Source organism: Chinchilla lanigera, unplaced genomic scaffold, assembly GCF_000276665.1.
Source record: "Chinchilla lanigera isolate Chin_1 unplaced genomic scaffold, ChiLan1.0 scaffold00067, whole genome shotgun sequence".
NCBI classification, from domain to species: domain Eukaryota; kingdom Metazoa; phylum Chordata; class Mammalia; order Rodentia; family Chinchillidae; genus Chinchilla; species Chinchilla lanigera.
The window spans coordinates 1,801,547-1,828,616 of NW_004955468.1; the positions used below are offsets into that span (position 1 = coordinate 1,801,547).

General features: G+C 38.0%; 2 protein-coding genes across 8 annotated transcripts in view; one reads left to right on the top strand and one right to left on the bottom strand.

Annotated features, from left to right (window-relative positions):
* LOC102024546 (zinc finger protein 420) overlaps window positions 1-27,070 on the top strand; it is a 78,243-nt gene that overhangs the window by 41,831 nt on the left and 9,342 nt on the right. The window contains exons 1-3 of one of the 5 annotated variants that reach the window (XM_013522313.1): window positions 16,216-16,350; window positions 22,969-23,301; window positions 24,272-24,336. Coding sequence is in view for 1 of the 5 variants with exons in the window: in XM_013522315.1 (XP_013377769.1) it covers window positions 3,605-3,617 (13 nt within the window). In the remaining 4 variants the exon portion in view is untranslated. The other 4 variants (XM_013522312.1, XM_013522314.1, XM_005399883.2 and 1 more) reach the window with 4 other exon arrangements.
* On the bottom strand, window positions 921-16,096 carry Znf585a (zinc finger protein 585A). 3 transcript variants are annotated; one of them, XM_005399884.2, is made up of 5 exons: window positions 15,946-16,096; window positions 13,778-13,993; window positions 5,888-6,014; window positions 5,533-5,625; window positions 921-3,791 (listed from the first exon to the last, which is right to left on the bottom strand). In XM_005399884.2, the coding sequence occupies exons 2-5, from the start codon at window positions 13,847-13,849 to the stop codon at window positions 1,453-1,455; spliced, it is 2,631 nt and encodes an 876-aa protein (XP_005399941.1). In that variant the 5' UTR covers window positions 13,850-13,993; window positions 15,946-16,096; the 3' UTR covers window positions 921-1,452. The 3 variants fall into 3 exon arrangements, with proteins under 3 accessions (XP_005399941.1, XP_013377758.1, XP_005399942.1); XM_013522304.1 differs by having other exon boundaries at window positions 5,888-6,030; XM_005399885.2 differs by having other exon boundaries at window positions 15,911-16,096.

The window sequence follows — 27,070 nt, forward strand, 5'->3', positions numbered from 1 at the left end:
TCTAGTAAAGACTGCAGGGGAGAATGACTGCTGTTTTAGGATTCTTCCTATTGAAGCCTCCCATAGTGCAATATAAAAAGGATACACAGATTAACTCTCCACAATCTGCATTTATGGAATGCTTGCTGTATGGCAGGCATGGGTCTAGGCTCACAGTGGTGAAGAAAACAGGGAAAAAAACCTAATGTAGCTAAGTGTGATGACACACACCTGTAATCCCAGCAGTTGGGAGGCTGAGGCAGGAGAATCTCATGAGTTTGAGGCCAGCCTGGGCTACTTAGGGAGACCCTATCTCAAAAAGCCAAAACAAACAACAAAAACTAATGTAGGGTCATAGAAAAATAAATATACAGTTCATCATGGTGGTAGGTGCTATGGAGATAAAATGAAGAGGCAGGTAGGCAAGGAAGGGTTTTCATAAGCTGTAGTTGGAAAGACATGAAGGAGCAAGCTACACTGATATAATGAAGCTGTGGTCTTTGCAGACATTGCACATGCATAGGCCCAGAGTCAAGAACTGAACTGATGTTTGAGGCACACAGGAGAGAAGGTCCTTGTGGAGTGCATGACATGAAAATGGACATAGAGTAGTGAACATGTGTTGGAGCTTGTTTTAATGGGTTATTGTTTTTATGAAAGCCAGACTATTAAGGAAGACAAATGAGTGTGAAGAACTGTGACAGGGAGACTTAAATTGACCTACATGACCTGAAAAATCCTTCCTCAAGAAGCTTTCCTAAGGTAAATGAAGTTCAAAGGATGTGATCCTAAGGGTCAGAAGACAATGTGCTGATGGCTTGTGAGGCTCAAATTCACTACTTGTGGCTAATGAGAGGGGCATTACAACTTTGTGCCAGATGACAATGTAGAGTCCACATACACTCAGAGATTTGTATCAGAGTGTATATAAACAGTCTATGTCAGAGGAATATATTTTTATTATAGTATTTTTTGACAGAAGTACTCAGTGGGAGAATAGATATACACAAATGTATTAGATTCAATCAAATAATTAAAAACACAAAACTGTTAGACAATGTGTTCTGCAACAAACAACTTTCAGAACTGAGGGCTTATCACTTCCTATATATTGTTTTGTCATTCAGTTTGTTGGCACTGTACCTATTCTACCAACAGGATTATCATTAACATGGCTTAACATAATCTTTCCTAAGTAAAGCTAATTTATGGGTGTTCCATCATATTTTTCATAAGAAGTCTTTTTCTAAAATATCAGTTCCTTCACAGTATGGATGCCCCAGGTTTAATGATGCTGATGACAGTATAGGAAAAGCTTTCTTCCATATTCAGTTCCTTCTTAGAGGTCTTCTAAACAGTAACATGTGACGTTCTGATGTGGGCATTTCTACTTAAAATATGCATACCATTCTGTTGCATGGATTCAGTAATGTACAATAAGACATGTCCTCAGTAAGCTTTTTTTCATACTGTTCAAGTGTGAATACTCTGATGCACATTGAGAACCGATTTCTGAACAAAACCTTTCCCACAGACTACACACTTATAGGGTTTGTCTCCAGTGTGTGTTGTTTGGTGTTTATTCAAATTTGACCTATCAGTGAAGGCCTTCCCACACTCAGCACACACATAAGGCTTCTCGCCTGTGTGAATTCGCTGATGTACTTGGAGCTGTGATTTCTTAGTGAAAGATTTCCCACAGTCACTACATTCATAAGGTTTCTCTCCAGTATGAATTCTATGATGTGTAATCAACTCTGACTTCTGCCTGAACGTCTTCCCACATTCAGAACAAATGTAAGGCTTCTCTCCGGTGTGAGTTTTTTGGTGTTTACTGAGATTTGATCGGCCACTAAAGGCTTTTCCACACTCTGCACACACATAGGGTTTCTCACCTGTGTGGATTGGCTGATGCACAAGGAGCTGAGACTTGGAGGTAAAGGATTTCCCACAATCATTGCATTCATATGGTTTCTCTCCAGTATGAATTCTTTGATGAGTGATGAAATTTGACTTTCGGATGAAGGCTCTTCCACATTCAGTGCACACATAGGGTTTCTCTCCTGTATGAATTTTTTGATGCACAATAAGTATTGATTTCTGGTTGAAGGCTTTCCCACATTCATGACATTCATATTGTCTCTCTCCAGTATGAATCTTCTGGTGTATATTGAGGTGTGACTTCTGGGTGAAGGCTTTTCCACAGGTACTGCACTCATAAGGCTTCTCTCCAGTATGAATTCTCTGATGTGTAATCAAGTCTGATCTCTGAGTGAAGGCCTTTCCACATTTAGAACATATGTAAGCTTTTTCTCCTGTATGCGTTTTCTGATGTGTAATGAGATTTGACCTATTGGTGAAAGCCTTCCCACATTTATTGCACATATAGGGCTTCTCTCCTGTGTGAATTCGTTTATGCACATGGAGCTGTGATTTAGAGGTAAAGAATTTCCCACAGTGACTACATTTATAAGGTTTCTCCCCAGTATGAATTATCTGATGTGCAATCAAGTGTGCCTTTTGGATGAAGGCTAGGCCACACTTCATGCACACATATGATTTTTCTCCTGTATGAATTCGGTGATGCACTGTAAGTGCTGACTTCTGTGTGAAGGCTTTTCCACAGTCACTACATACATAAGGTTTTTCTCCAGTGTGAATTCTCTGATGTATAATCAACTCTGACCTATAGGTAAAGGCCTTCCCACATTCAGTACATATGGAAGACTTCTCTCTAATTTGAACTTTCTTATGTGTTATGAGGTTGCAACTATTGTTGAAGACCTTCCCATACTCAGTACATACGTAGGGCTTGATTCTGGTGTGAATTCGTTGATGTACCTGGAGTTGTGACTTGGAAATGAAGCATTTTCCACAGATACTACATTCATATGGTTTTTCTCCAGTGTGAATTCTTCGGTGTGCAACCAAGTGTGTCTTCTGGATGAAGGCCTGTCCACAATCAATGCATATATAAGATCTCTCACCTGTATGAATTTTCTGATGCATCTTGAGTGTGGACTTTTGTGTGAATGCTTTGCCACAGTCACTGCATTCATGATGTCTCTCTCCAGTATGTATTTTCTGGTGGATAATGAGATCTGAGTTATAAGAAAATCCTTTCCCACATTCACTACATTCATAGAGTTTTTCTCCAGTGTGAATTCTCTGATGTCTGAAGAGAGAAGATACCTGGAAAAAGGACTTTCCACATTCATTGCATTTATAGGGTTTCTCTCTGGTGTGGGTTTTTTGATGAGCAATGAATTCTGGCTTCTGTATACAAGCCTTCCCACATTCAATACATACATACAGTTTTTCTCCTGTATGCACTTTCAGATGTACCTTGAGATGTGATTTCGGAGTGACAATCTTTTCAAACTCAACACAGTTATAGGATTTCTCCCCAGTATGAATTTTCTGATATTGAGAGGGTACTCGTTTGTAAGTGATAATTTTTCCATATTGATTATGGCCCCATAAGTTCTCTTCTGTTATAGTATACTCCTGGTCAGTATAGGAAGAAATTTTACCATAGTCAATAACCTTTTTAGTGCTCTTCGATGCATTATTTGTAGTATGACTGTGTAAATCTAAATTATACTTCAAACTGTTCCCAAATGAGTCACACAGATGAGGTCTTTTGGGAGGAGGAATGAAGTTTGGGCTAACATGAATTATTTGTCTAATGTCTTTATATTCATGATGATCCTTTATAGTTATCATTTTCTTGATGAAAGCAACATCACTGAATGATTTATTTTCTGTTTGTGGGTAGCTCTCTATCTGGTCACCAATCTGCTGCAATTTTTCTAGAATGAAGTACAGGAAAAAATCACTTTTAACATCATCTTCTTGCTGAATGTAGAAAGCTTTTTACAAAATCCCCTGTTGTGAGACAGATCTTTCTCAAAGGGAAGGGGATCAAGAGATGGAGTAAGAAGGGAGATATGGGATAAATAAATGAGGAAAAACGTAATTAAGATATGTCTATGTGTACCACCTCCACACAAGAAATGTAAATATTATGTACTGCAAATATGTACCAAAAAAAAGGAAAGGGATCAAGAGTTGGGTTGAGGAAGGAGGAAAGAAAGGGAAAGGGAATTTTAAAAAGGAATTAAAATGCATTATGTACATATTCCAATTCCCCACAAGGAATGTAAACATTAGGAACTACACACATGCATTAACAAAAAAAAAAAAATTGAAAAAAAATCCCCTGTTGCAAGGTTTGGAATCCAGACTGCCCATCTCAAAGGACAAACAGGTGATTGTAGCTCAAAGAACAGTTAGCAGAGTCTATAAATGGTTCATCTAGAACACAGAAAAAGGTGTGTGTGCCTAATCTGAAGAGAATGATGGTGGGGTGGTGATAGTGTTGATACAGAAGATTCTGATATATAATTTGATAGAGAAAATAAATTAAGTGAACAGATTGTACTACAGACAGATGTGAAAAAAGGCAAATAACAAGATATATATGAAAGTAACTTTTATACAAACTAGTGACACTTACCCCTAATTTAAATTTTATAATATGCATGAACTTAAAAATGTTTCCATCACATAGAATAATTACATGTGGTAGGAAAGGAGAGAGATATAGAGAAAAGAGAGAAGAGGGAATAAATAAAAAACAAAAGAATCCTCAGCCAAACTCATGATGATGAGTCTCAAATTGAGGGTATGATTAAATTCAAACCTCATCAGGTGAAGTAGAGAAATAAAGCAGCAACAAAAAAAATAATGAACCAGGCAGAGGGACCCTAGTCAATGTGGAGTCACTCAAGCAGCATTAGAAGATAATTTCAGGAAAGGTGGTAAATAATGTCAAACACGACAGATGGGTATTCTCAAAGGTTAAATGACAGTAGCCCCCAAGGTGTCAGTTGGATGACAGGCACAGGAAATTGGAAAGAAGTGAGAAATTGCATAGTACCATGGAGAAAATAGGAAGAGAGTTGGGTTGCAGATAAAAAACTGAGGTATCTCACAGTGAAATGAAACAAAAGGAGACTAGCCCAAATGTAAGCATAGTAATTTGGAAAGAAAATACATCATAGAGCCAAGTATGGTGGTGCACATCTGTAATCCCAGCATTTGGGGCTGAGGCAGGAGGATCGCTGGGCCAGCCTGAACTACACAGTGAGATATTGTCACAAGAAAAATAAAACAAAATGATCCTCAAAAAAAAAAAAAAAAAAACCCCAAAAAGAAAACATCCACAAATGTCTGAATGTATAAATAAAGATACTAGGGCTATGAAAAAGGTAGAGAAAAAAGAACATAACCAACAAAGAATGATCTTTAATGACGCAGAGTAGCACATGATCCAAAAAGCCAGGGAAGAAGACAAAAGTGACAAAGATTCATTGGGCTAGAAGTCATTTAGTTATTTGAAAGGTCAATGTCAAGGATCCTCAAGCAATACAAAAAAAATGTAGAAGAGTCATCTTAGTAGCATGTTAGTGCCTATCTTAAAACAGCTGATATTTACTCTCTTCCTTTGTTGAGAATCCCTTCTCTCTCCTCTATCTGGGTCACACTCACCTTGACAGCTCTGATGTGAGCTATCACCCTCTGATGCCCATGGCTCCTTTCCTTGCTCCAGGATGAAAACCTGTGGCTCAGGAACTTGATACCCTGTTCATAGGAAATGATAAAGAACTGGGTCCAGGTAATTATTTCTCAGTGTCCAATCAAGTCTTACTGTTCAATGAGGGTTTGTTCTTCAGAAAAGTAACCATATATCTTTATAAAGAGTAACAGTGCCTAAAGGAGGTAGAGAACCTTAAACAAATCGAAGTTCAAATCATCACATATTTATCTCACAGTATTGATCCAATTGAGAATTGACACCTTCTCAGTGGGGCCTCTTCACAGGTGCCAAGGTGGCTGTGCTTACCTACTGAGAGCAGATGGCTGTAGGTCTCCTGCATCACATCCCGGTAAAGGTTTCTCTGACCAGGGTCTAGATGCTGCCATTCCTCTCTAGTGAAATCAATAGTTACATCCCTGAAGGACACTGATCCCTGTAATGACAAATTCCTGTTCAATATAAATAGTTAGCTTTAGAAAAATCATATTTAGGAGTATGAAACATGAGATTGTTTTTGTTAATTGAAGTCTTCTTTTTAAAAACTAATCCCCAGAGAGTGGATGTCAGGAAGATGGCTGACTGGAAACCCTAGTTCTCATTCTACCAACAAAGGCAGTTGAAACAATGGATAAACAATTACATTTTGATGAAGATAACTAAAGGACCCCACAGCACATGGAAGGAGTAGCAGAAAATGTGTAGAGCACAAAACCCCAGGATGGCCACATACAGAACAAACCCCACCACCCTACCTCTTAGGGATTAACTTAGAACTAGAAGGGGACTCTTCTCTACAGGGAAAAGGACTATGGTAACCACCACCACCATGAATACCTACAGTCCTTGCCACTGAGGAGTCTTAACAGTCCTCATGGGAGATAAGTCCAGCTGCCTAGAGTGTCACTCTCCCCAAAGGCACTGACACTGTACCCTGCCTCCCTCTACACTATCATGCTGAGTGCATCCTGCTCTGGGGGTTAGTAGTCAGAGTACCTTTCCATCCCTGAGGCTTTGTGGTCACTGAACCACTCCTGGCCTGTGGCCTACTAACCCTGAGACAAACTACCCTGTGGGATCAAACTATCATGAAGCTATTTCATTCAGCCCTACCAACCGTTGCTGTACCCTGCCTCTTGAGGCCTTAGGTCAAGTGATGCCCTACCTCCTAGGGAAAGAGTGTCTTGTCTATCCAGGGAAGTCATACCTTCCTGTGCCTGAGCTGAAACAATACATCAAGCTAAGCAACAACACATTCCAGGCTGGGCTAACACAGTAGCCCAAGTTGCAAGGAAAGAGCATTCTTTGGTGGGGTTTACAGCATTGAGCATACTTCCACAGAAGTAGGAAGTATTCTGTTTCTCTGGAATTAGACTAGTGCCCTAGAGTCTGAGCTCCTTAAACAGACCCCTGACCAAGACACATTCTAACCTAAGTAGTACAGTCACAACTGTACTGCTTCCTATTCTCCAGGGCCCAAACAACAGCTGCATTCTGCCAGTTTTGGCTGGAATTCTGATAGCGGCACTTGGCTGTGAGGAGTGTGGGTAGGGCCGTGTGCTACCACCATCCATGGTTAAGAGTCACCATTATGCAATGTATCATCCCTTGGGGCCTGAGTCTGTGACTCTAAAGCACCCATAGTAGTTTGAGCATGAAGTATGGGTTATAGCTGTGACCAAGCACTGGCTCCACTCCAGGGAAGAAGGAGTGCTCTGGAGGCTTGGGCTTGGGAAGCAGACTACTGTGGGTGCTTCAGAGTCACAGACTCTGGCTTTGTGGATAATCTGCATCCAATTCTGACTTGAGTAAACCTGCATCCCCAAATCGGAGGTGACATGATAGGTTAGTGAGCCTCTAAGCCCAGGACCCAGCTACCAGCCTAAGCATATGTGTCCTGGAACCCAGCATTGGTATAGTTGCTTGTACACCACATCAGACTTGGTAAAATGAGGGATCACCTCACTAAGACTCACCACTGTGGGAAAAATAAGAAAAGGAGCACCCCAAAAGCCCTTGCCACTATGGACCTTCACAACCTACATGCTGTCACTGTCACTACAAATTCCTACAGCCTAGGCTGCTGAGGCACTGACAGATATTGTTGGTGTCGATCAAAGCTAAAGAAACTGTGTGGAGGGGCTGGCGATTTAGCTCAGCGGCACAGCACCTGCCTGACAAGTGCAAGGTCATGAGTTTGATTCCCAGTACTGGGAAAAAAAAGAAACTGTGTGGAGAATATACTACTATATCTCCTTGGAACCAGAGCTACTATACTCTCCTTAATCAGGTGAACGTCTCTGCCTACAAAAGCCACTCTCTGAAGCACATAAGAGGTATTTTTTGGGTTTTTGAGGCAAGATCTCACTATGTAGTTTAGACTGGCCTTGCACTCACGGTGATCCTCCTGCCTCAGCCTCCAAAGTCCTGGGATTACAGGTGTGCACAACCACACCCATTTCCTGGAAGAGGTAAGTTTTCCATCAGATGTGCAGACATAGACACAGGAACATAAGAAACATGCAAAAGCAAGAGAATGATACAACTGACCCTAAATAAATGGAAATATAAATTGGCTGAAAAAGAATTTAAAATAATCTTAAGGACACTCTGTAACTAGGTGTGGTGGTACATGCCTGTAATTCCAGCACTCTGGAAGGCTGAGGAAGAAAGATCACAGTTTTGAGCCCTGGGCAACTTAGCAAGAGCCTGTTTCAAAATGAAAAATTAAAAAGGGCTGAGAGCATAGCTCAGTGCAAAGGTCCTTAGTTCAATTCCAAGTATTGAAAAAAATGTAAATCATGACAACAAAAATATAAATTCTTGGGGGAATAATAAAATTCTAGAGTTTTTGCATTTGACTAAAATAGTTCTCAATATAAAATAGTCTATTATAAATGTTTTATTTAAGCCTCATGTTAACCACAAAGGAAAACATTACAGCAGATACACAATAGAGCAAGTAATCAAAACTCAGTACTACAGAAAATCACTAAATCACAAAGATGAACAATAAACAGGGGAAAGAGGAGCAAAAGATCTATAAAACAAGAAAATAATAATTTTAAAAACTACAGAAGTACTTATATATCAACAAGTGTCTTAAATGTAAGTGGACTAAGTTCCATTCAAAAGACAGAGAGTGCTAAATGAAATAAAAAAAACAAGATCCAGAGTTGTTTACAGTGGCACATGCCTGTAGTCTCAGCTACTTGGAAGTCTGAGGCAGGAGAATTGCTTGAGTATATGCATTTGACACTAGCCTGGACACCATAGCAAGGGCCATTATCAAACAAAACAAAACAAAACAAAAACCAAAATGCAAGATCCAACTAAATGTTGGCCTATACAAGACCAACTTTAGCCTTAAGGGTATGCACAGGCTAATGTGAAAAGATAGAAGTTATTCCATAGACACAGTAATAAAAAGAGAGCAGGATACCTATAAATAAAGTAGACTTCAAGTTAAAAATGGTCACAAAAGACAATGTAGGTTATAATTTAATGAAAGAGGGCTCAGTTCACCAAAAGGACATAGCAATTATATGAGTACCAAACATCTGATCACCAAAACATATAAAACAAATATTAGTGGATATGATGGGAGAAATAGACTAAAATACAATAATAGTCAGGGATGACTTTAACTTCCTGCTTTCAACAATGGACAGATAAACCAAACAGAAAACTAATATGAAAATACCAGAATTTAGACAATATAGACCTAACAGATATACAGAACTTCCCATCCAACAGCAGCATAATATACATTCTTCTCAAGTATACAAGGAACATTCTCCAGAAGAGGCCATAGGTCATAATACACATCTTAACAAATTTAAAAAGACAAATCTTCTGATATCAAGTACTATTTCTGAATATGACGGTATTTAACAGGAGGAATTTTTGAAAAATCACAGATATATGTAAATTTTAAAATACCTTTTTGAACAACCAATGAGCCAAAGAAGAAGCCATAAGATAAATAAAAAATTTGAGACAAATGACAATAGAAAGACCACACACCAAAACCTATGAGATATAGCAAAAGCAGTACTAAGAAGGAACTTTATAGATAAAAATGGCTAAAAAAAAAAAAAAAATCCTAAATAAACAGCTAATATCATACCTTAAGAAACTAGAAAGTTGGATGATCAGGGTTAGGGTTAAGGAATGGCTGTACTCCCAGGACTCTAAAGGCTGAGGCTGGAAAATCACCAGTTCAAGGAGTTCAAGGCCAGCCTGGGCTACAGAGCAAGTCCTGCTCTCAAAAAAAAAGCAAATAAACAAGATAACCTAGAAAAAGAGCTAACTAAAACCAAAGTTAGCAGAAAGAAGGACATTATAAAGGTTAGAACAAAAATCAAACAGAGAATAGGAAAACCAAAAGGGGAAAGAATCAGTAAAACTAATTATTGGTATAAAAAAAATAAACAGAATCAAGAAATTCTTAGCTACACTAAGAAAAAAAGGGAGGACCCAAATATATAAAATCAAAAATTAAAGTAGATGTTGTAACAGAAACTTCAAAAATTAAAAGGCTCCTAAGGAACTATTATGAACATGATATGCCACCAAATTTGATAACCTAGTGAAAAATGTATAAAGCCCTAGGAAAACACAACCTGCCATGGTTGAATCAGAAATAGAAAGTCTCAATAGGACAATACAAAGAAATTATAGTAGAAATAAAAGTTTCCCCTCAAAGAAAAGCCCAAGACTAAATGGTTTTATAAATGAATTCTAATAAACTTTCAGAGAAGTATACCGATACTTGTTGAATTCTTGCAAAAAATAGTGCTGGAGAGAATATTTCCTAGCACATTTTATGAAGCCAGCATTATATTGATACTTAAGCCAGACAAAGATACAAGAAAAGAAAACAATATGTAAGTATCTCTAATGAACACTGATACAAAAACTGTTGATAAAATATTGGCAAATCAAACTCAGTACATTAAAAAGATTATACAGAGTGATCAAGTGGTATTTATCTCTGGAACACAATGCTGATATAACATTCTGTGACATTTACAGACTGAAAGATAAAAAACACATGATCATATCGATTGACACAGAAAAAAGCATTTGATAAAATTCAACATCCTTTATTAATTAAAAAAAACAACTCAATAGGTAAAGAAGGAAAGCACCTCTACATAATAAAGGCCATTTATTAAAAAAATCCTTAGTTAACATCATATAAAATTGGGAGAAATTAAAGCTTTTCCTCTAAGACCTAGAGGCAAGAATGCCAACTGTCACCACTCTACTCAACATAGTATTTAAAGTACTATCAAGAACAATTAGACAAAATAAAGAAATAGTACCCTAACAGGAAAGAAAGAAGTAAAATTATTTCTATCTGCACATGATGTGATTCCATATATAGAAAAACCCAGATTCCACTCAAAAATGATTAGATCTAAGAAATGAATTCTGTAAAATTGTAAAATATACCATTTACAAAAATCCATGGTATTTCTAATGGATTAGATATAACCAAAAAATAGAAACCAAGTAAATCCATTTACCACAGCATTAAAAAACTTAGGAATAAATTTAACCAAGTAGGTAAAAGACTTTCGCACAGCAAACTATAAAACACTGATTAAGAAACTGAAGGGGACAGATACAAATGGAAAGAAATTCCATGCTCATCAGAAGAATTAATAGTATTAAAATGTCTATATTACATAAAGCTATATATAGATTCAATACTATACCTATTGAAATGTTAAAGGTAGCCTTCACAGAAATGGAAAAACCAATCCTAAAACTCATACAGAACCATAAAAGATCCCAAAGAGCCACAGCATTCTGAATTAAAAAAAAAAGGTGGAGACATCATACTTCCTATTAAAATTATACTACAATCAAAAGAATATACTATTGACATAAAAACAGACACACAAACTAATGGAACAGAATAGAGAGCACAGAAATAAAGCCCAATACTAATTTTTTTGACAAGGGCATAACATATACATACACATACAGAGGGGAAAATTCCTATTCAATAAATGGTGCTGCACTTTTTAAAATATTTTATTCTGAGACAGGGGTTTAAGTCATGAACTTACCCACACTGGGTTCAAACTTGAAATCTACCTGCCTCAGCCTCCCATAGTATGCCACCACACCCAGCTATCATTACCTCTTTTTCTTGATCATTACCACATAGAAGCAACTTTTGTTTCTTTCAAATGTCTTTATCAATTTATCATCTTTGTCCTCTATGTAACTTATTTCTTTCCTTATCACTTTTAGTCCTTATTGTTATTTTACACTTACTGAGTTGTTCGTTTTTTAACAATTAAAACCGTAAGTCATACCTTGGGTTTATTTTTTTTCTTCAAAATTCCAGGAGTCCTTAAAAAGGCATTTAAATCTATATTCCCACCCCCACCACCTACAGTTTAGCTTTACTACATAAACTTTAAAATGCAGTGTGATATTTACTGAAATTTTTTTTTAATTGTGGTACAATATATGTAAGTAAATTTACTTTTTAAGTTATTTTTAGTGACAGTAAGTCTGTTCACAGACTGAAAGATAAAAACCACATGATCATATCAACTGACATAGAAAAAGGCATTTGACAAAACTTTTTCCATTGTGGTCAAAGAACAGGATCAATATTCTAGCAAAAATTATATTTTTTATTTCTGATCAGTAAGTCTTTCAGAGTAGTTGATAAATGACCAGTGGTACCTTTAATGATTTCTGTTCCTCTACTATTTTTTTTTGAGACACTCTGTATTTAATATAGTTCAAGTACACATTATTAGATAAATATTGGTGATCTTTATAATTCTTTGTGTGTTATTCTTTTAATAAGTATAAATTATCCTTCTCTAAGTGATCTTCACTTTAAATTCACTTTGATCTTTTCCTAAAAGTACTGAGTCAATTTCTTTACATGTCTTTATTTTTAAATGAGGAGAAAAGCAGCCCTTGACACCTTATTGTTAGCCTGCTACAATTAGGCATCAGTGTTCTGAGCAGTAAGCTTGGAAGAATTAGCTCCATGGTATTCTCATAGAACATTAGCATCAAACAAGACCTACTCTTTATCCTGGTACCAGACAAAACAAACACCACTTTGTCATCATGTCCTCATACAAAGATAGAACTACAAAAGCCAATAAATGTCCCCATATTCCGACCAATACAAGTGAATGCTACTGGTTTATTGTAGTTTTAGTCTCATTCTATACTTCCTAACTTCTAAGCAAAAATTGGTTTTTTTTTGGTTTTTTTTTGTTTTTTTGTTTTTCTCCGGTACCGGGAACCGAACTCACGACCTTGCGCTTGCCAGGCAGGCGCTTTGCCGCTGAGCTAAATCCCCAGCCCCTAAGCAAAAATTGTTAAGCTATCCAACCATAAAATTGTCCAACAACAACAGAAGTGGATGTTCACTGAGATTGTTGAAACTCTCAGTACATTTGACTCAACTCTGAAAGGAAATGCCAGTTTCTTCTATACAAGAATGTCCACTGTAATATTATCAAAATGTGCTTTGTATTTTATCAAACAATGTACAAAAGTACATCTAGTACACTCACTTTTGTAAAATCACTAGAAAAAAATTGTTTTTACTTATATACAGAATTAAGCAATCACAGAAAACTAATAAAAATGGTCATCTACATTGGGAGATATGGGCACATAGGGGACAGATGTAGGTGAATTAGTCTCATCTTTCCCTGAACTTCTTTCACCATAATACTTTCCATATGCGTTGCTTTTGATATTTTTCTGATATTTGTAATGAGAAGATGAATAGAAGGGCTGGGAGACAAAGTTTCTCAGAAAGGATAGCATCAAAGAAATAGAAAAATAGTAAAGAAAAACATGAAGAATTAACCTCCAAAAAGCAAAAAAGAGAAAACTTTTGTGGAGAGGCAGTTTGAGATGAAATGGAGAAATACATTCAAAATTCCATACAAAAGTAACTTTTAACTAGGAGTTTCTAACTAGGAATTCACAGCCAAAAGATCAAGATAGTGTGATGACAAAATGTAGTAAACAATAGTCTGCCCTGATAGTTCACTACAGACACATTACCTATGTGTTGCTCATACTTGACAAGATGATCAAGATCTGCTTTCTGGATTCTGCCCCAAGGCTTTGGTGACAGGTCAGAAATATCTGCTCCCAAGATAAATTCCCACCCATGGGGTGCCACTTCCTTACCTCACATGAGCTGCCATGCTTCTCTGGAGCTAACCCTGTGGATTTCTGGAGTAAGGTCCAGTTAGTTGTCATGGTCACACTGGGTCTAAACTCTGCTTCTCCAAGAAGCTTGAAGCTTAATGTTCCACTGTGAATTGAAGCAGAGCTATTGGGAGGAGGTAACCTGGAGTCTGGAAAAAGATCTGGTTCAAGGATTTCCCAGAGACACCAATAAACCTGGAAAGAGCAAACCCATATAGTCAATCATTCAACATTTATCACTTAAAACGCTTCCTCCATATACCAAGGTGCAAGTGCCTGAGCTAGACACCATAGAACAGTGATTCTCAAACTTGAGTACCCACTCAAATCATTTTTAGAGAGCTTGTTAAACAGTTAAAAATCCTCACAGCATCACCCTCACAATTTCTAATTCAGTAGATAGTGCCCAAGAATTTGCACTTCTAACTAGAGCCCAGATTATGCTAAAACTGTTGTTACAGACACATTGCAGAAGATGTGTTATGGAGAATGTAAAATTTAACAAAATCTGTATGTGATACTCATTCATGATAGTAAAATATAGGACAAAGCGTAGGATTTGGAGAAACATGATTATAGATTTGAATTGTAGCTTTGTCACCTTTCAGCTGTGGCAATATTACTTCAATATAAGTTTCAAAAATGAGTATAAAAAAAGATCATATAGGTAATGAAAATTAAGATGATGTTTTTAAGTATTCAATACCTCCCTGGCACATAAAAATCAATCAATAAATATTAGTAATCATTATGTACTATCAGACCAAATTAAAAATGATGTAATTAAAACAAGCAAAACAATATACCAGACTATATTGATCTATACATGTGTCAAAAGTAGTATCTGAGTGTATGCAAGACATTCATTGCATAAATAATGCTAATATACTGTCCACTCATATGGAATAAAATGAATTAGATATCTGACACACACTACTCGGTAGGCATATTCAAGCAGGATGAACACTTAAATAAATGTACATAATGAGATATATTTTTGGAGTATTACATTTATATAACATGGTAAGGGGCTTAGAGGGATATTAGTACACATCAAAAAAATGCAAAAGTTATAAAAGGAAAAACATTTCTGATTATATAGTTGCTAATTATATGTTAAAAACACCATAAAATTGAAATATATATATATATAACTTTTTTCACTATGTGACAATAGGTTATTTCTAATGGTAAAAAGTCTATCAGTTATTAAAATGGGGGACAAAGGATACGGCAATTCACAGAAAATAAAAACTTAAGCGGCAATTATGCATTAGAGTAAATAAAATTTTCTCTCCAAATTGCAAAAACAATTTAAAAAGCAAAGATATACAGAGCTGGAAAGCATTTAAGAAAATAAATACTTTTATAAATTATTTGTAGAAGATTTAATTGCTCTAATTACTTGCACTCTTGCTCTAACTCCTTGCACTCTTTAGTCATATCTTTTACTAAAAATGCACAAATATTCCTAATAATATTGTTTTAAATACACAGACCAGAAACTGACAGGACAAATGAACAAACCCCTTTCTAGGATGAGTTTATCTTCCCCTAATTAAAATAATTTGTAAGGAGATGTGAGATATACATGTAAAATATATGCTTAATGTATATAACAATACAATTAAGTACATACTGTTTTTATGTAACATGTGACATTTATGAAAACCGGTCATGAAATAGGCTATAAGGTATTTTTTTCCAAATCAAGCATTAGCCAGACAATATTTGAAACTGAAAATGTACTTCTAAGTAACTTATGGATCAAAAAGAAACTTTTAAAAAACACACTTTCATTCGAACAATAAAGAAAATGCTACACACCAAAGTAGTGAAGCTTTATATTAAAGGCTGGAAATTAATGACCTGAACTCTCAACTCATGTGAGAAAGCATGTACCCCACCGATCCCCAGGGCTGACGTGTCAGCCCTCAGTCACTGATCACAAATTCCCATCATTTCCCCCGAAACGCTAATAACTCATTTCAAAGGGCCCCCATCACCGACAGGACAGATCCTTGTCACTGACAACCTTCAACGGACAACACAGACCCGTCAAAATCACTGAACCCAAAGCCCATCACTAACTACACCCGCCCCCATACATACATTACTAACTCCACAAATCTCTAAGCACAACCAACCAATATTCTTTCAGCGGCTTCTCGCCATTAAAATATGGAAATACTCCTAGCAGCAACGAAAATGCCTTCTAGGACCACTTCCACTTCCGGTCCGACTTCTAAAAACCTCCCCTTGGGAAGGCGGGGGGCTGTTGGTATTGCGCATGCCCTGGATTACCTCGTCCGCTTTAAATCAATAATCAACATGGCGCCTATAAATTTTTGTAGGTACAGTATATGCAGTTTCCACAAGGAGGCGCTGTCGGGAAAAAGAACATGGCTGCGCTCAGTAATGCTTTATCGTGTGGGATGCCATCGTGAAAGCTTATCTGTTCCGTACAGCGTAAAATCGGTCCCTCGCTGTTTCAGAGAGCGAATTGGGATTGTCTCATAGAACGCAGCACCGTGGCTTCCGGGAAGAGGAAGGTACAGTAGTGAACACGGGGTCTGGAATTTTTGTTATACTTTTAAGTTCTACTTAGGAAAGATTGTTGTCGACCCGGATGCAGCTCACTGTACAGGACGCTGCAGGATGAGCGGCGTAACCAATTTGTTCCCCGCCCGCTTGGGTACTGGGGTTGAACTGAGGAAGGCTCTCCACCGAGCTATGTCTCCAGCCCGTTTTATTATTTTGAGGCAGAGCCTCACTAAATTGGCCAAGATCGGCTCTAGTTTATGAAACTACTGTCATTCTCCCGGAGGGCTGGGATTACAGGCGTGCGACATCACGCCCAGCTGCGTATACTCTTTAATGGAAGAAACCACCAGAGTAGAAGTTGGGGCAATACGTACTATCCAATCTTCTCCTGAGACAAACCACCCGGAGAGACGAGGAAGTCAAGGTGGCCCCTTCAGAAGGACTGGTGGAGGCAATGGAGGTGTGAATCCCCGTTTCCATTACCTTCCACCCTAACTACCTCAAGAAAAAGGCAGCAATAAAAATAATGTTTAAGTGTGAGTAAAAGATTTAAAACTTTGCTATTTTTATTTACTTATAAGTGTAGTTAATAATGTCCTTCCTGTGTAAATGAAGCCTTAAACCCAGTCTCTGACCCTTCCCTTGATCCTGTATGAAAATTCTGAAGCGGCTCACTGCCCCCACCGCTACCTTTAACCTTCCTGTGTCTGCTTTACTGCCTTTATGAGGCTACCTGTGGGAGGTTGGGTTGCAAAGATACAGCCCTTTTGTCTTGTGAACTTCAAAATATTTCAAGATCCAGTTTAGATACTGTTTATGCTAGGAGTGCTCCCTACAGGGGTGGGAGGTTCTGTGCTCTACTGAAAATGTTAGGTCCCAGCAGGTGGGCAATGTGGGTTTTTTTTTCGTTTTCGTTTTCATGTTTGAGTTATGTTTGTGGTGGTGATGGTGGGGCCTCTTGGGTTTGTTTTTGTTTGTTTTGATTATGAAATCCCAGGGGTACACTACCACTGAGCTACATCCCCAGACTGTTTTTTTGTTTTTTTTTGTTTTGAGTCTGTCTCTCTAAATCCCTAAATTGCTCAGACTGAATTCAGACTTGTCATCCCTTTGCCCCAGCATCCCAGCGTGCTGGGATTGCATGCATGCACCACAGCGCCCAGTGGGAAGGCGTTTTTCTGAGAACTGGACCTTTGTGCCGATGTTTGCGTGCTGGGTGTCTTCAGATTAGTTATGTACCTCTCTCAGACTCGGGTTGTACCTCTCTCAGACTCTCAGACTCGGCTTGCTCAGCATATGCAAGTGCCTGGGTTTGATCTCTTTCATTGCCTCCCCATGGGGGCGAGGGGCAGTTAGAGGGTTGGAATCTTATTTATCCCAGGTTCTCTTTCTTCCTCCAAAATCTGGTTTAAGGAAAAATCTGTGGAAATCCATTAGTGAACACATATTATATCAGAAGCTTAAGGACTACTACTAAATTTGTTAATAGTTGTGTTAAAATGAGACAATGTATCTTTTAAGAGTCGTATGAAAATACTTATTCAGGGACTGATAGTTTTTGTTTGTTTTGTTTTGTTTTTTGAGACAGGATCTCACTTTGTAGTGCCGATTGGCCTTGAACTCACTATGTAGCCTAGGCTGCTCTTGAACTCATAGCGATCCTCCTGCCTCAGTTTCCTGAGTGCTGGGGTTACAGTTGTGTGCCACCCCACCTGGCTCTTGATAGTTTTAAAAACTCCACTGAGATGGAGGGAGAAGGGAAGGGGATAGAAACAATTAAGATGTGTTATCAGACACACAAGCTTAAATAGTGCATGGAGGGGCCAGGGATATAGTTCAGGGGCACAGTGGCTGCCTGGCAAGTGCAAAGTCCTGAGTTCGATTCCTAGTTCAAAATAAAAATAGTGCATGGTTCTTCCTGTATGAGAAACCCAAATTATAAATAAAGAGCAAAATAAAAGCTAGGTTATAAGAAATAGAGCAACAGGTCATTCTCAGAAGGGAAGGGGATTATGAGATGGAGGAAGGAGGGGAAGGAAAGGGGAATTAAAAAGGAGTTAAAATGTGTTATGTTCATGTACAAACTCTGCACAAGAAATGTAAATATTATATACTGCAAACATGCACTAATAAAAAGATGTGTTACCTATGTGTAGCAACTTCCCATGGTGAATATAATTATTTATTGCAAACATGTAATAAAAATGAAAATTAAAAATACTCCACTGAGAAGTATCAAGAAACAAGAAAATAATGTCAATGAATGTTGAAGTGGTGTGAACACAGAGTTTATTACAGTAGTCTTTTTTAGTATTTGTGTTAAATTTTCATAGTAAAAACTTCAAAGGGAATATAAACACATTTACAAAGAAGACAACAGGTGCAAAGATAGTATTATACAACTATAGATTTCAAGGCAAAAGAATTATTAGCAGGGATTTCTCATTTTAGAGGATGCAACTACCAAAAGCATACAATACTGCTAATGTTTATCTAGCAATATACATTAGTTCTGAGATATATACAGCAAAAACTAACAGAACAGGATTTTTTTTTCAATACTAAGACTTGAACCCAGGTGTGGTTGTGCTTGCTCCGTCACTAGGCTACATCCCCAGACTTTAATTTTTTTTAAATCTTATTTGAAACAGTGTCTCACTAAATTGCACAAACTGGCCTTACACTTACAATCCTCCCAGAGTCTCCTAAATTTTAGGCAGGTAATCAGATATTAGCAGGTGTGAGAGACAAGGGGATCAAAACAACATGCTATGCCAATTATAGCTTTTAAAAGAGTTTAAATTTTAAAATTTTATTACAATAAAAGCCACTTTGCCATTAATCCCCCTCAAAATACTCTCCCACAGTTCAAACACTCATTTCATCCTTTTTGCTACTTTCTGGAAGGCTTCTGTTCCTAAGTGACTTTACATGGTGTGATAAAAAATACAGTGAATGCTGCTGCTGAGTCCCATCCATGCCAATTATAGTTAAAAATAAAGACCTATCTATACAATACATTTATAATGATTAGGTCTCTGATTTTAAAAGCCCTTATACAACATAATAAAATTATAAGGTCAGACAGTGTCTTAGTTACTTTCTATGGTTACTGAGACATAATATCGGTCATCCACCACTTAAAGGAGGAGTTTTATTTTGGCTCAGTTTCAAAAGCTTCAGTTCTTGCATGGTTCTTGCCTTCCTCCAAGAAAACAACAGGATGGTGAAAAAAAAAAAAGAACAGGATGGTGGAAAGACATGATGTTGAAGAAAACTGCTTATATCATGGTGGCAAGAAAACAGAGTGAAGGGAGAAGATAGAGAGGGAGATATAACCTTCTGGGTGACTTGCCTCTTCCAACCAGACCCTACCTCCTAACAAGAAGTCAGCAGTAGCCCCCCATGATCCAGTCACTCTCCAAAAGCCAGGCCTCTGAGCATGTGAAAATCGGTGGGAAGGGACATTATAATTGATCTACACTATAACAGTATGCACAGCTGCACTGCATCATTAGCCAAAATTTCAGGATCATTGATTCTTAAAATCAGACAGCCAGATCATTGGCTGTTGCTACAGTCAATGGCCCACTGAAAACAAAAATGAGAACATGGTACCCACATTAAACTAAAACTTGTCTTAGAGTATAGTTTTCTTAAGATTCGTTTAAAGATATCATATGTGATTAAACGCACTGGGATAACAGTCTATACTTCAGAGAAAACACTAATCATCTGGAAAGAACAACAAAAAAGATGTTTTGCAACAAGTATAGGCATTCCAGCGTAACTTCTAAGACAATGTCTGTAAGCATGATCACCAGGGGAATGGAGCAATATAATCACTGTAGTTCCCTAAGCCCTGGAAGTTGCTGTCCCATATATAAAAAGAAATCCAAACTGCCACTGTTTGCAACTACTACCTTGGCTTTTTCCCTTAATGGTGTACTTCTGCCCTGCACTTTTTTTTTGGTTGTTTTTTTTTTTTTTTTTTTTTGCGATAAATTCTATCTATACTTTTACAATGATCTTGTGTATCTTGACTAAATTCTTTTATTGAGAATACAAGGACCAGGGAATCCTCCTGCCAGCAGGTTAACACTAGTGGCTGAGATTATAGGCATATACCAACACTCGAACAGAGAAAATTTTAGGAATCCACAATCATAGTAATAAACTAACACACCCACCTGAAGATCAAATAGAAGAAAGATAGAAGGCTGCTGTATTAGAATAACATAACGGGCTTTGTATATTATTATGATTATTATATTTTAGCCATGGAATGAATTCCCTTTCAAACATATTGAAAAACTCTCTACAAAGAAGGCCGTGAAAAAAATTATAAACCCCTCAACCTGGTTTTACATGAGCCATATTCTCAAACTCCATAAAATGAAAATAGAAATCAACAACAAGCAGATAATAAAATGTTCGTAATGCCTAGACAGTAAAATATACACTAAGAATGATCTTTGGCTGAAGAAGAACATAATGAGGAATAATGTAAACTATTTAGAATTAACAGAAAAAGAACTGGGCATGGTGGCACACTCTAGGAGGATGAGGTAGGAGGACAGAAAGTTCAAGCACAGCCTGGGCAACTGTATCCGTTAGTGCAGTGTACCACGTTGGTCTCTCGTACCCCGGAGAGAAACGGCAGTGGGTATGAGAAAAATAAAGAGAAGAGACAAGAGCTGGGGTCAGGTGGAGTTACCTCTTGCCTGATGAGCAGGAGGACTGACTTCAACAGTAGGGGCGTTTATTTGATACACTTGCAAAGTTAGTATCATGGGGGGTAATGTTGCCTAGCGACCAACGACTGTAATTGTCCGACAGCAAAAAAAAATACTTTATTCATGATTACTTCAGTAAAAGTCAAGACTAATGCAGTAAGCTACAGTTAATCAGACTCCAAGAACAACTGAGAAAGGACTTTTATTCAGAATATATAAGAACCATTTACAACTCAGTAAGACAATAAAATAAAATAATTAAAAAATTAACAGAAATGTTTTAAAAGAATGGTGAATGTAGAATATGCTACAACTCATAATCATCAGGAAATGCAGATCAAAATTACAATTAGATATCATTGCTCACCCTCTAGACAACTAAAACTGAAAACACTATTGAAAGGATGTGAAACTGGAAATTTCATACACTGCTGGTGAGAATGTAAATGAGTCAACCACTTTGTAAAATAGTCTTGGCAGTTGCTAGCAAAATTAAATATGTATTTTTGATATGACCCACCAATTCCACTAATACTTATTTCCTAATATAAATCGTAGCATGTTTACAAAAAGACTTGTACACAAATACATTGGCTTTATTCAAATCAGCCAATCTGAAAACAACTCAAATATGCATAAACATGTGAATGGACAAACTCAGACACATTCATAAAGTGGAATAGTACACAGCAATGAAAGAAAATGATATAGAAACAGCACCAATGAATCTCATAAACATCATGCTGAGAGTCAGAGCCAGACCAAAAATGTGCATCGATGTGTTTCCTTAGGAAGAGGACTGATCTATAGCGCGGGAAGATGTCAGTGGATGCCTGACCTGGGCATAAAGAGGTGGAGAATGACTGAACAAAATAACAGGAAAATTAGGCGATGGTGGTAATGATGTATAAAAATGGTTTATATCCTGATTTTGTTGGTGGTGATATGCATTTGTTAATCTCATTAAACAGTTCACTTAAAATGAGTGCATTTAGCCGGGCATGGTGGCACATGCCTGCATTCCCAGTACTCTGGCCGGCTGAGGCCTGAGGATCCTAAATTCCAGCTCAGGGAAATTTAGGAAGACCCTCTCTCAAAATAAAGATTAAAAAGAGCTGGAAGGGGCTGGGGATTTAGCTCAACGGCACAGCGCCTGCCTGGCAAGCACAAGGTCATGAATTCGATTCCCGGTACCGGAAAAAGAAAAAAAAAAGGGGTGGGGGGCTGGAATGTAGCTCAGTGCTAATGCCCTGGGTTCAATCGCCTGTATATACATACATAAATAGTAAATAAATAAATTCTAAAGCCCCACAAATAGAATTCACAACCCATAAAATTAGCTCTTTAAAGGTGTACAGTTTAGTTAGGTTTTTTTTTCCACTGCCGGGGAACTGAACCCAGAAACTCCTGTGCTAGGTGGGTGCTCTTCCGCGGAGCTACAGCCACATTCCAGTTTAGCTGTTTTTAATGTTTACACAGTTGTGGTAACATCACCGCCCAAAGGAACCTTATACCTATTAGCAATCATTCAAAATTCCTCCACTCTGCTAGTCCTTTCATAAGTACAGTTTTATGCTCTTTGTCCGGGGATTTGCCAACTCTGGATATTTTATATAAATGCAATCCTATAGCCTATCCCGTGGCTCACCCACGATGAAAGGCAAAACTGGAGATTTTGTCAGCCTGAGCATTCCTAGAGTGGGTTACAACTTCTCGAAGAGTTCAACACGTGGGTGCGCTCTTCACCGCTGGCGGGCGAAGTGCAGACTGTTACTTGAGACCAACTTTCACAAATCCGGAAGTCTCATGTTTTCAGGCGCTAGACTACAGTTCCCAGAAATCTTTGCGACACGACTCAGTTTGACGAACTTTTCCTTCTGACTTCTTGAGGTTGGCAGGTACCAAGCAGGAAGCTTGTGTTCAGTACGTCCTTCTTGGCGTCCTGTGGGAGCGTCACTCCAAAGCTGCATCTGGATCTCAGAGACACAGGAAGGCAGTTCCGAGTGTGGAGTACAGCTGTCTTCCCACACCGGGAATTAGCTGTCAGGATTCCAGAATGAGGCGCCATCCTTCCCGCGCCTTCCGACCACGGACTACATTTCCCAGAGTGCCCCGCGAGAGCAGCGCGGCCCCCTTCATTTGCTTGCGGGACCCTCGGCCACGGGGGAAGTGAAGCGCGCAGTGAGCGGGCTCAGGCCCCCGGGGCTGCGCTGGGCTCCTCAGGTGCGTCCTCGGAGGTCTTAAAGCAGGGATCTGACAGATCCGCAGTGTCAGGCCTGTGAGAGTTGATCGGGCTCGCGGAGCGGTGGAGAGATGGGGACTTCTCTGAGTGATTATGACCTTATGGGACTGTGGGGTGCAAAGTGTGTGCAAGCGTGATTTTATGTTCCCTTGGTGTCATTGTAACTGTGTGCCGGCGTGACTGCACATTCTTGTAGAAGTGTGGTTGTAACAACGTGAGGCTGTGCGTGTAGATGTGATTTTCTCTCTGTGGTTGAACTGTGATTGTGACCCTATAACTTTGTGTGACATTGTGCGTTTGGGAGAGGGGGAAAAAAATCAGTGATTTATCTTCTTATTCTGAGATTGTGTGTGTGTGTAGTTTTAATTGTATAGTGTTAGTAGTGTTAGGTGTACTGAGTGCCTGTGACAATATGAGGACGTGTGAGTGTAACTTTACATGGCACTGTGTGTGCAGTTGGAAGGTGCACATGTGCCAGGGTGATAGCCTAAGTCTTGTGACAGTTGTGTCATCTTGAGTGTGATTGGATGGAGTGCTCAGTAGAATTGGAAGGGGCTGTAACTGTGTGTGTCTCTGTAGTGAATATGATATTACAGTTATCTGTAGCACTGCTGTGTGTGAGGGAGCTGTAAACGTCTGGATGTGACTCTGTATCTTCATGATACATGGTAACTGCATTGGGCATATGGGGTGTGAGATACCTGTGACTGCCCTTGTAATTCCACAGTCCTTGGGTGAGGCCAGAACAGATTCTGGTCTTGGGCATCACAGATTTCGCTTCACCATTCCTCCATCAGGAATGCTCAGTCTTTAGGAAGAGACCTTCTTGGGTCCCTGTTTCTCTCCATGGGTGTTAGATATTGGACCAGAGTGAACTTTGCTTTGGTCAGTTTAGGCCAAAAAAAAAAAAAAAGGCCCGGCATCTCATAGGATTCTTTTCTTTTTCCTCAGCTCTGCCCTTCCAGAGGTTCACAGAGAAAGGAAGAGGGGTGGCTGTTGACTAAGCCAAATATAAGGTATACTGGGGTTTTTTTTTGCTTTCATTTTCCCGGATGGTCTCGCTGAAAATAGACTCAAGTAACTTTGTTCTTAAAATTTTCCATTCAAGAAAACACCCTGGCGGGGCTGGGGATTTAGCTCAGTGGCAAAAGCGCCTGCCTGGCATGCGCAAGGTCGTGAGTTCGGTTCCCGGTACCGGAGAAAAACCAAAAAAAAAAAAAAAAAAGAAAACACCCTGGGGTGGCCACGTAGATTCTAATATTCTCCCTGACTTCTTTCTGCATAATATTCCCATATTAATTTAGAAAATAGATACATTTTCCCCTGTACACTAAGATTCTGCTTCTTTTAACACACATCTAAAACATAGGTATTTTTTAAATAATTTGGAAAATAGGAAGTTAGAACAAAAATAAATTCCTACATTCAGTAGTTAATAGATACTGACAGTTTTCCAAAGTGGTTGCATCACTTGACACTCCCAGTTGCAGTATATGATAATAGAAGTTGTCCTAGAGATAAAGAGGAATAGTTCATAATAGAAATGTCAATTTATAATTAAGATGTAACAGTTCTAAGCCAAGGGTGGTGGCCCATGCCTGTAATCCTAGATACTTAGGAGGCTGAGACAGGGTTCACAAATATTAGCCCTGACAGAACAACCTATCTTAAAATAAAATAAAATAAAATAAAACTTTAAAGAGCCAGAAATATAGCTGAGTGATACAGCACTTGCCTAGTATGGGCAAGGCATTGAGTTTCATCCACAGTGCCATCCCCTCAAAAAAAAAAAGTGTGTGTGTGTGTGTGTGTGTGTGTGTTTGTTTTAAGTGTGTATGCCTTCATGAAATGACTTGATATATTTGACAGAACTAAAAGAAGTAGCAGAGAAATAAACAATAGAGAAATTTTAGCACTTTTCTCAAAGTTGGCAATCAGTATAAACTCATACAGGATTTGAACAATTGTGATTGACAAACTTGATCTGATTGATATCTATAAAATAATAAAGTCTGCAGCCATACCACCCTGAATGCACCTGAGCTTATCTGATCTCAGAAGCTAAGCAAGGTCTGGCCTGGTTAGCACTTGAACGGGAGACCATCTATAAAACAACATACCTCACAACTATAAAACATACATGGTTTTTGAATGCATGTGAAACATCCTAATTGATCATATGTGTGACGATAAAGGGAGTCTCAATACATTTCAATGAATTAAAATAATACTATAATTTTTCTGACAGCTAGAAATCAGTAATATTTTACTGAAGGTAATTATGAATATCCCACTGTTTAGGATTAAAGTAATGTATTTATTTATAAATGGTGAATAAAAGGACTTACAATGTAAATTTAAAACATTTTATACTGAATTATGAAAACACATCAATAAATTGTGGGGTATTGATAAAGTTGAAGCTAGGAAAATATATAGGTATAAATGTATACATTAGAAAAGACAAATGTTGAAAAATTAACTATTTAATATTATACTATATAATATTTGTTTTGGTTTTGGTGCTGGAGATTGAACACAAGACCTTATGTATGCTAGGCAACCATTCTACTACTGAGCTACACCCCTGGCATTGATTATTTATGTATTAATCTTAAGAAGGAAAGGAAAAATATAATAAGTAAAGCTCATAAAAGCAAAAGATAGAAAATAATAGGAGCTCAAATATAACTTATTTTATTAAGGTATACAACATATATATATATATAAATGTCTATTAATTTATAAATGTATAATGTACATTTAAGGTATACAACATTTTGTTTGTTTTGGGTGTTTTTATTTTATTTTTTTGGTTTTTCTCCAGTACCGGGAACTGAACTCACGACCTTGCACTTGCCAGGCAGGCGCTTTTGCAGCTGAGCTAAATCCCCAGCCCCTGTTTTGGGTGTTTTTAGGGTTTTTTTTGAGGCAGGGTCTCACAATATAGTCCAGGCTGGCCTCAAACTTGTGGCGATCCTCCTGCCTCAGCCTCCCAAGTGCTGGAAACATATTTTGACATATATACAGTAAATATATTTTGAAATACAAAATGAATGCGTAAGAGGAAAAATAACAAAGCTAAAAGGGACTTTTTGAAATTAATAAAATTAATAAATCTCTAGAAAAACTTTATTTATTTATTATTATTTTTTATTTTTTGTCTTTTTGAGACAGGGTTTCGTGATGCTGTTCAGGCCAGCCTTGAGCTCACTTTGTAGCCCAAGTTTGTCTTGAACTTGCAATGCTGCTCCTGCCTCAGCCACACAAATGCTGGGATTACAGGCTTGCGCCACCATACCTGGCTACAGAAATTTAAAAGAACAAAATTTGTGTGATAAGACAGATCAAATATGAGGAAAAAAAGAGAAACAACCACAGACTAGCCTTAAGACTAACCTTGCAATTTCTTAATTCATAGTTGGTACCTGGGACTTGGGTGCAAAGATAAACTCTTTATGACATGAGCCACTGATCATTATTGTGAGTCCTTTTATATTTCATCAGACATGTAAATTTCTGATATTTGCTTTTATTTTTAAATGCTTTGTTTTACTTTTTTGTTTTGTTTTGTTTTTTGTTTTTTGAGACATAGTCTTACTATATAGTTCAGGCTGGCCTTGAACTTGTAGCGGTCCTCCTGGCTCACCCTCCCAAGTGCCAAGATTACAGGCACACACCACTATGCCCAGCTATTTTACTTTTAATTGTGGTTTAAAACATAACATAAAATCAGCCATCGTAATCATT

What these genes read in the sequence shown, in the direction of transcription:
- Znf585a (XM_005399884.2), bottom strand. Translation starts at nt 13,849, where the DNA reads ATGACAACTAACTGGACCTTACTCCAGAAATCCACAGGGTTAGCTCCA. An exon ending in AGCATGGCAGCTCATGTGAG is followed by an intron (nt 6,015 to 13,777) that starts GTAAGGAAGTGG and finishes TTGTCATTACAG; the next exon opens with GGATCAGTGTCCTTCAGGGA. An exon ending in CAGCCATCTGCTCTCAGTAG is followed by an intron (nt 5,626 to 5,887) that starts GTAAGCACAGCC and finishes TCCTATGAACAG; the next exon opens with GGTATCAAGTTCCTGAGCCA.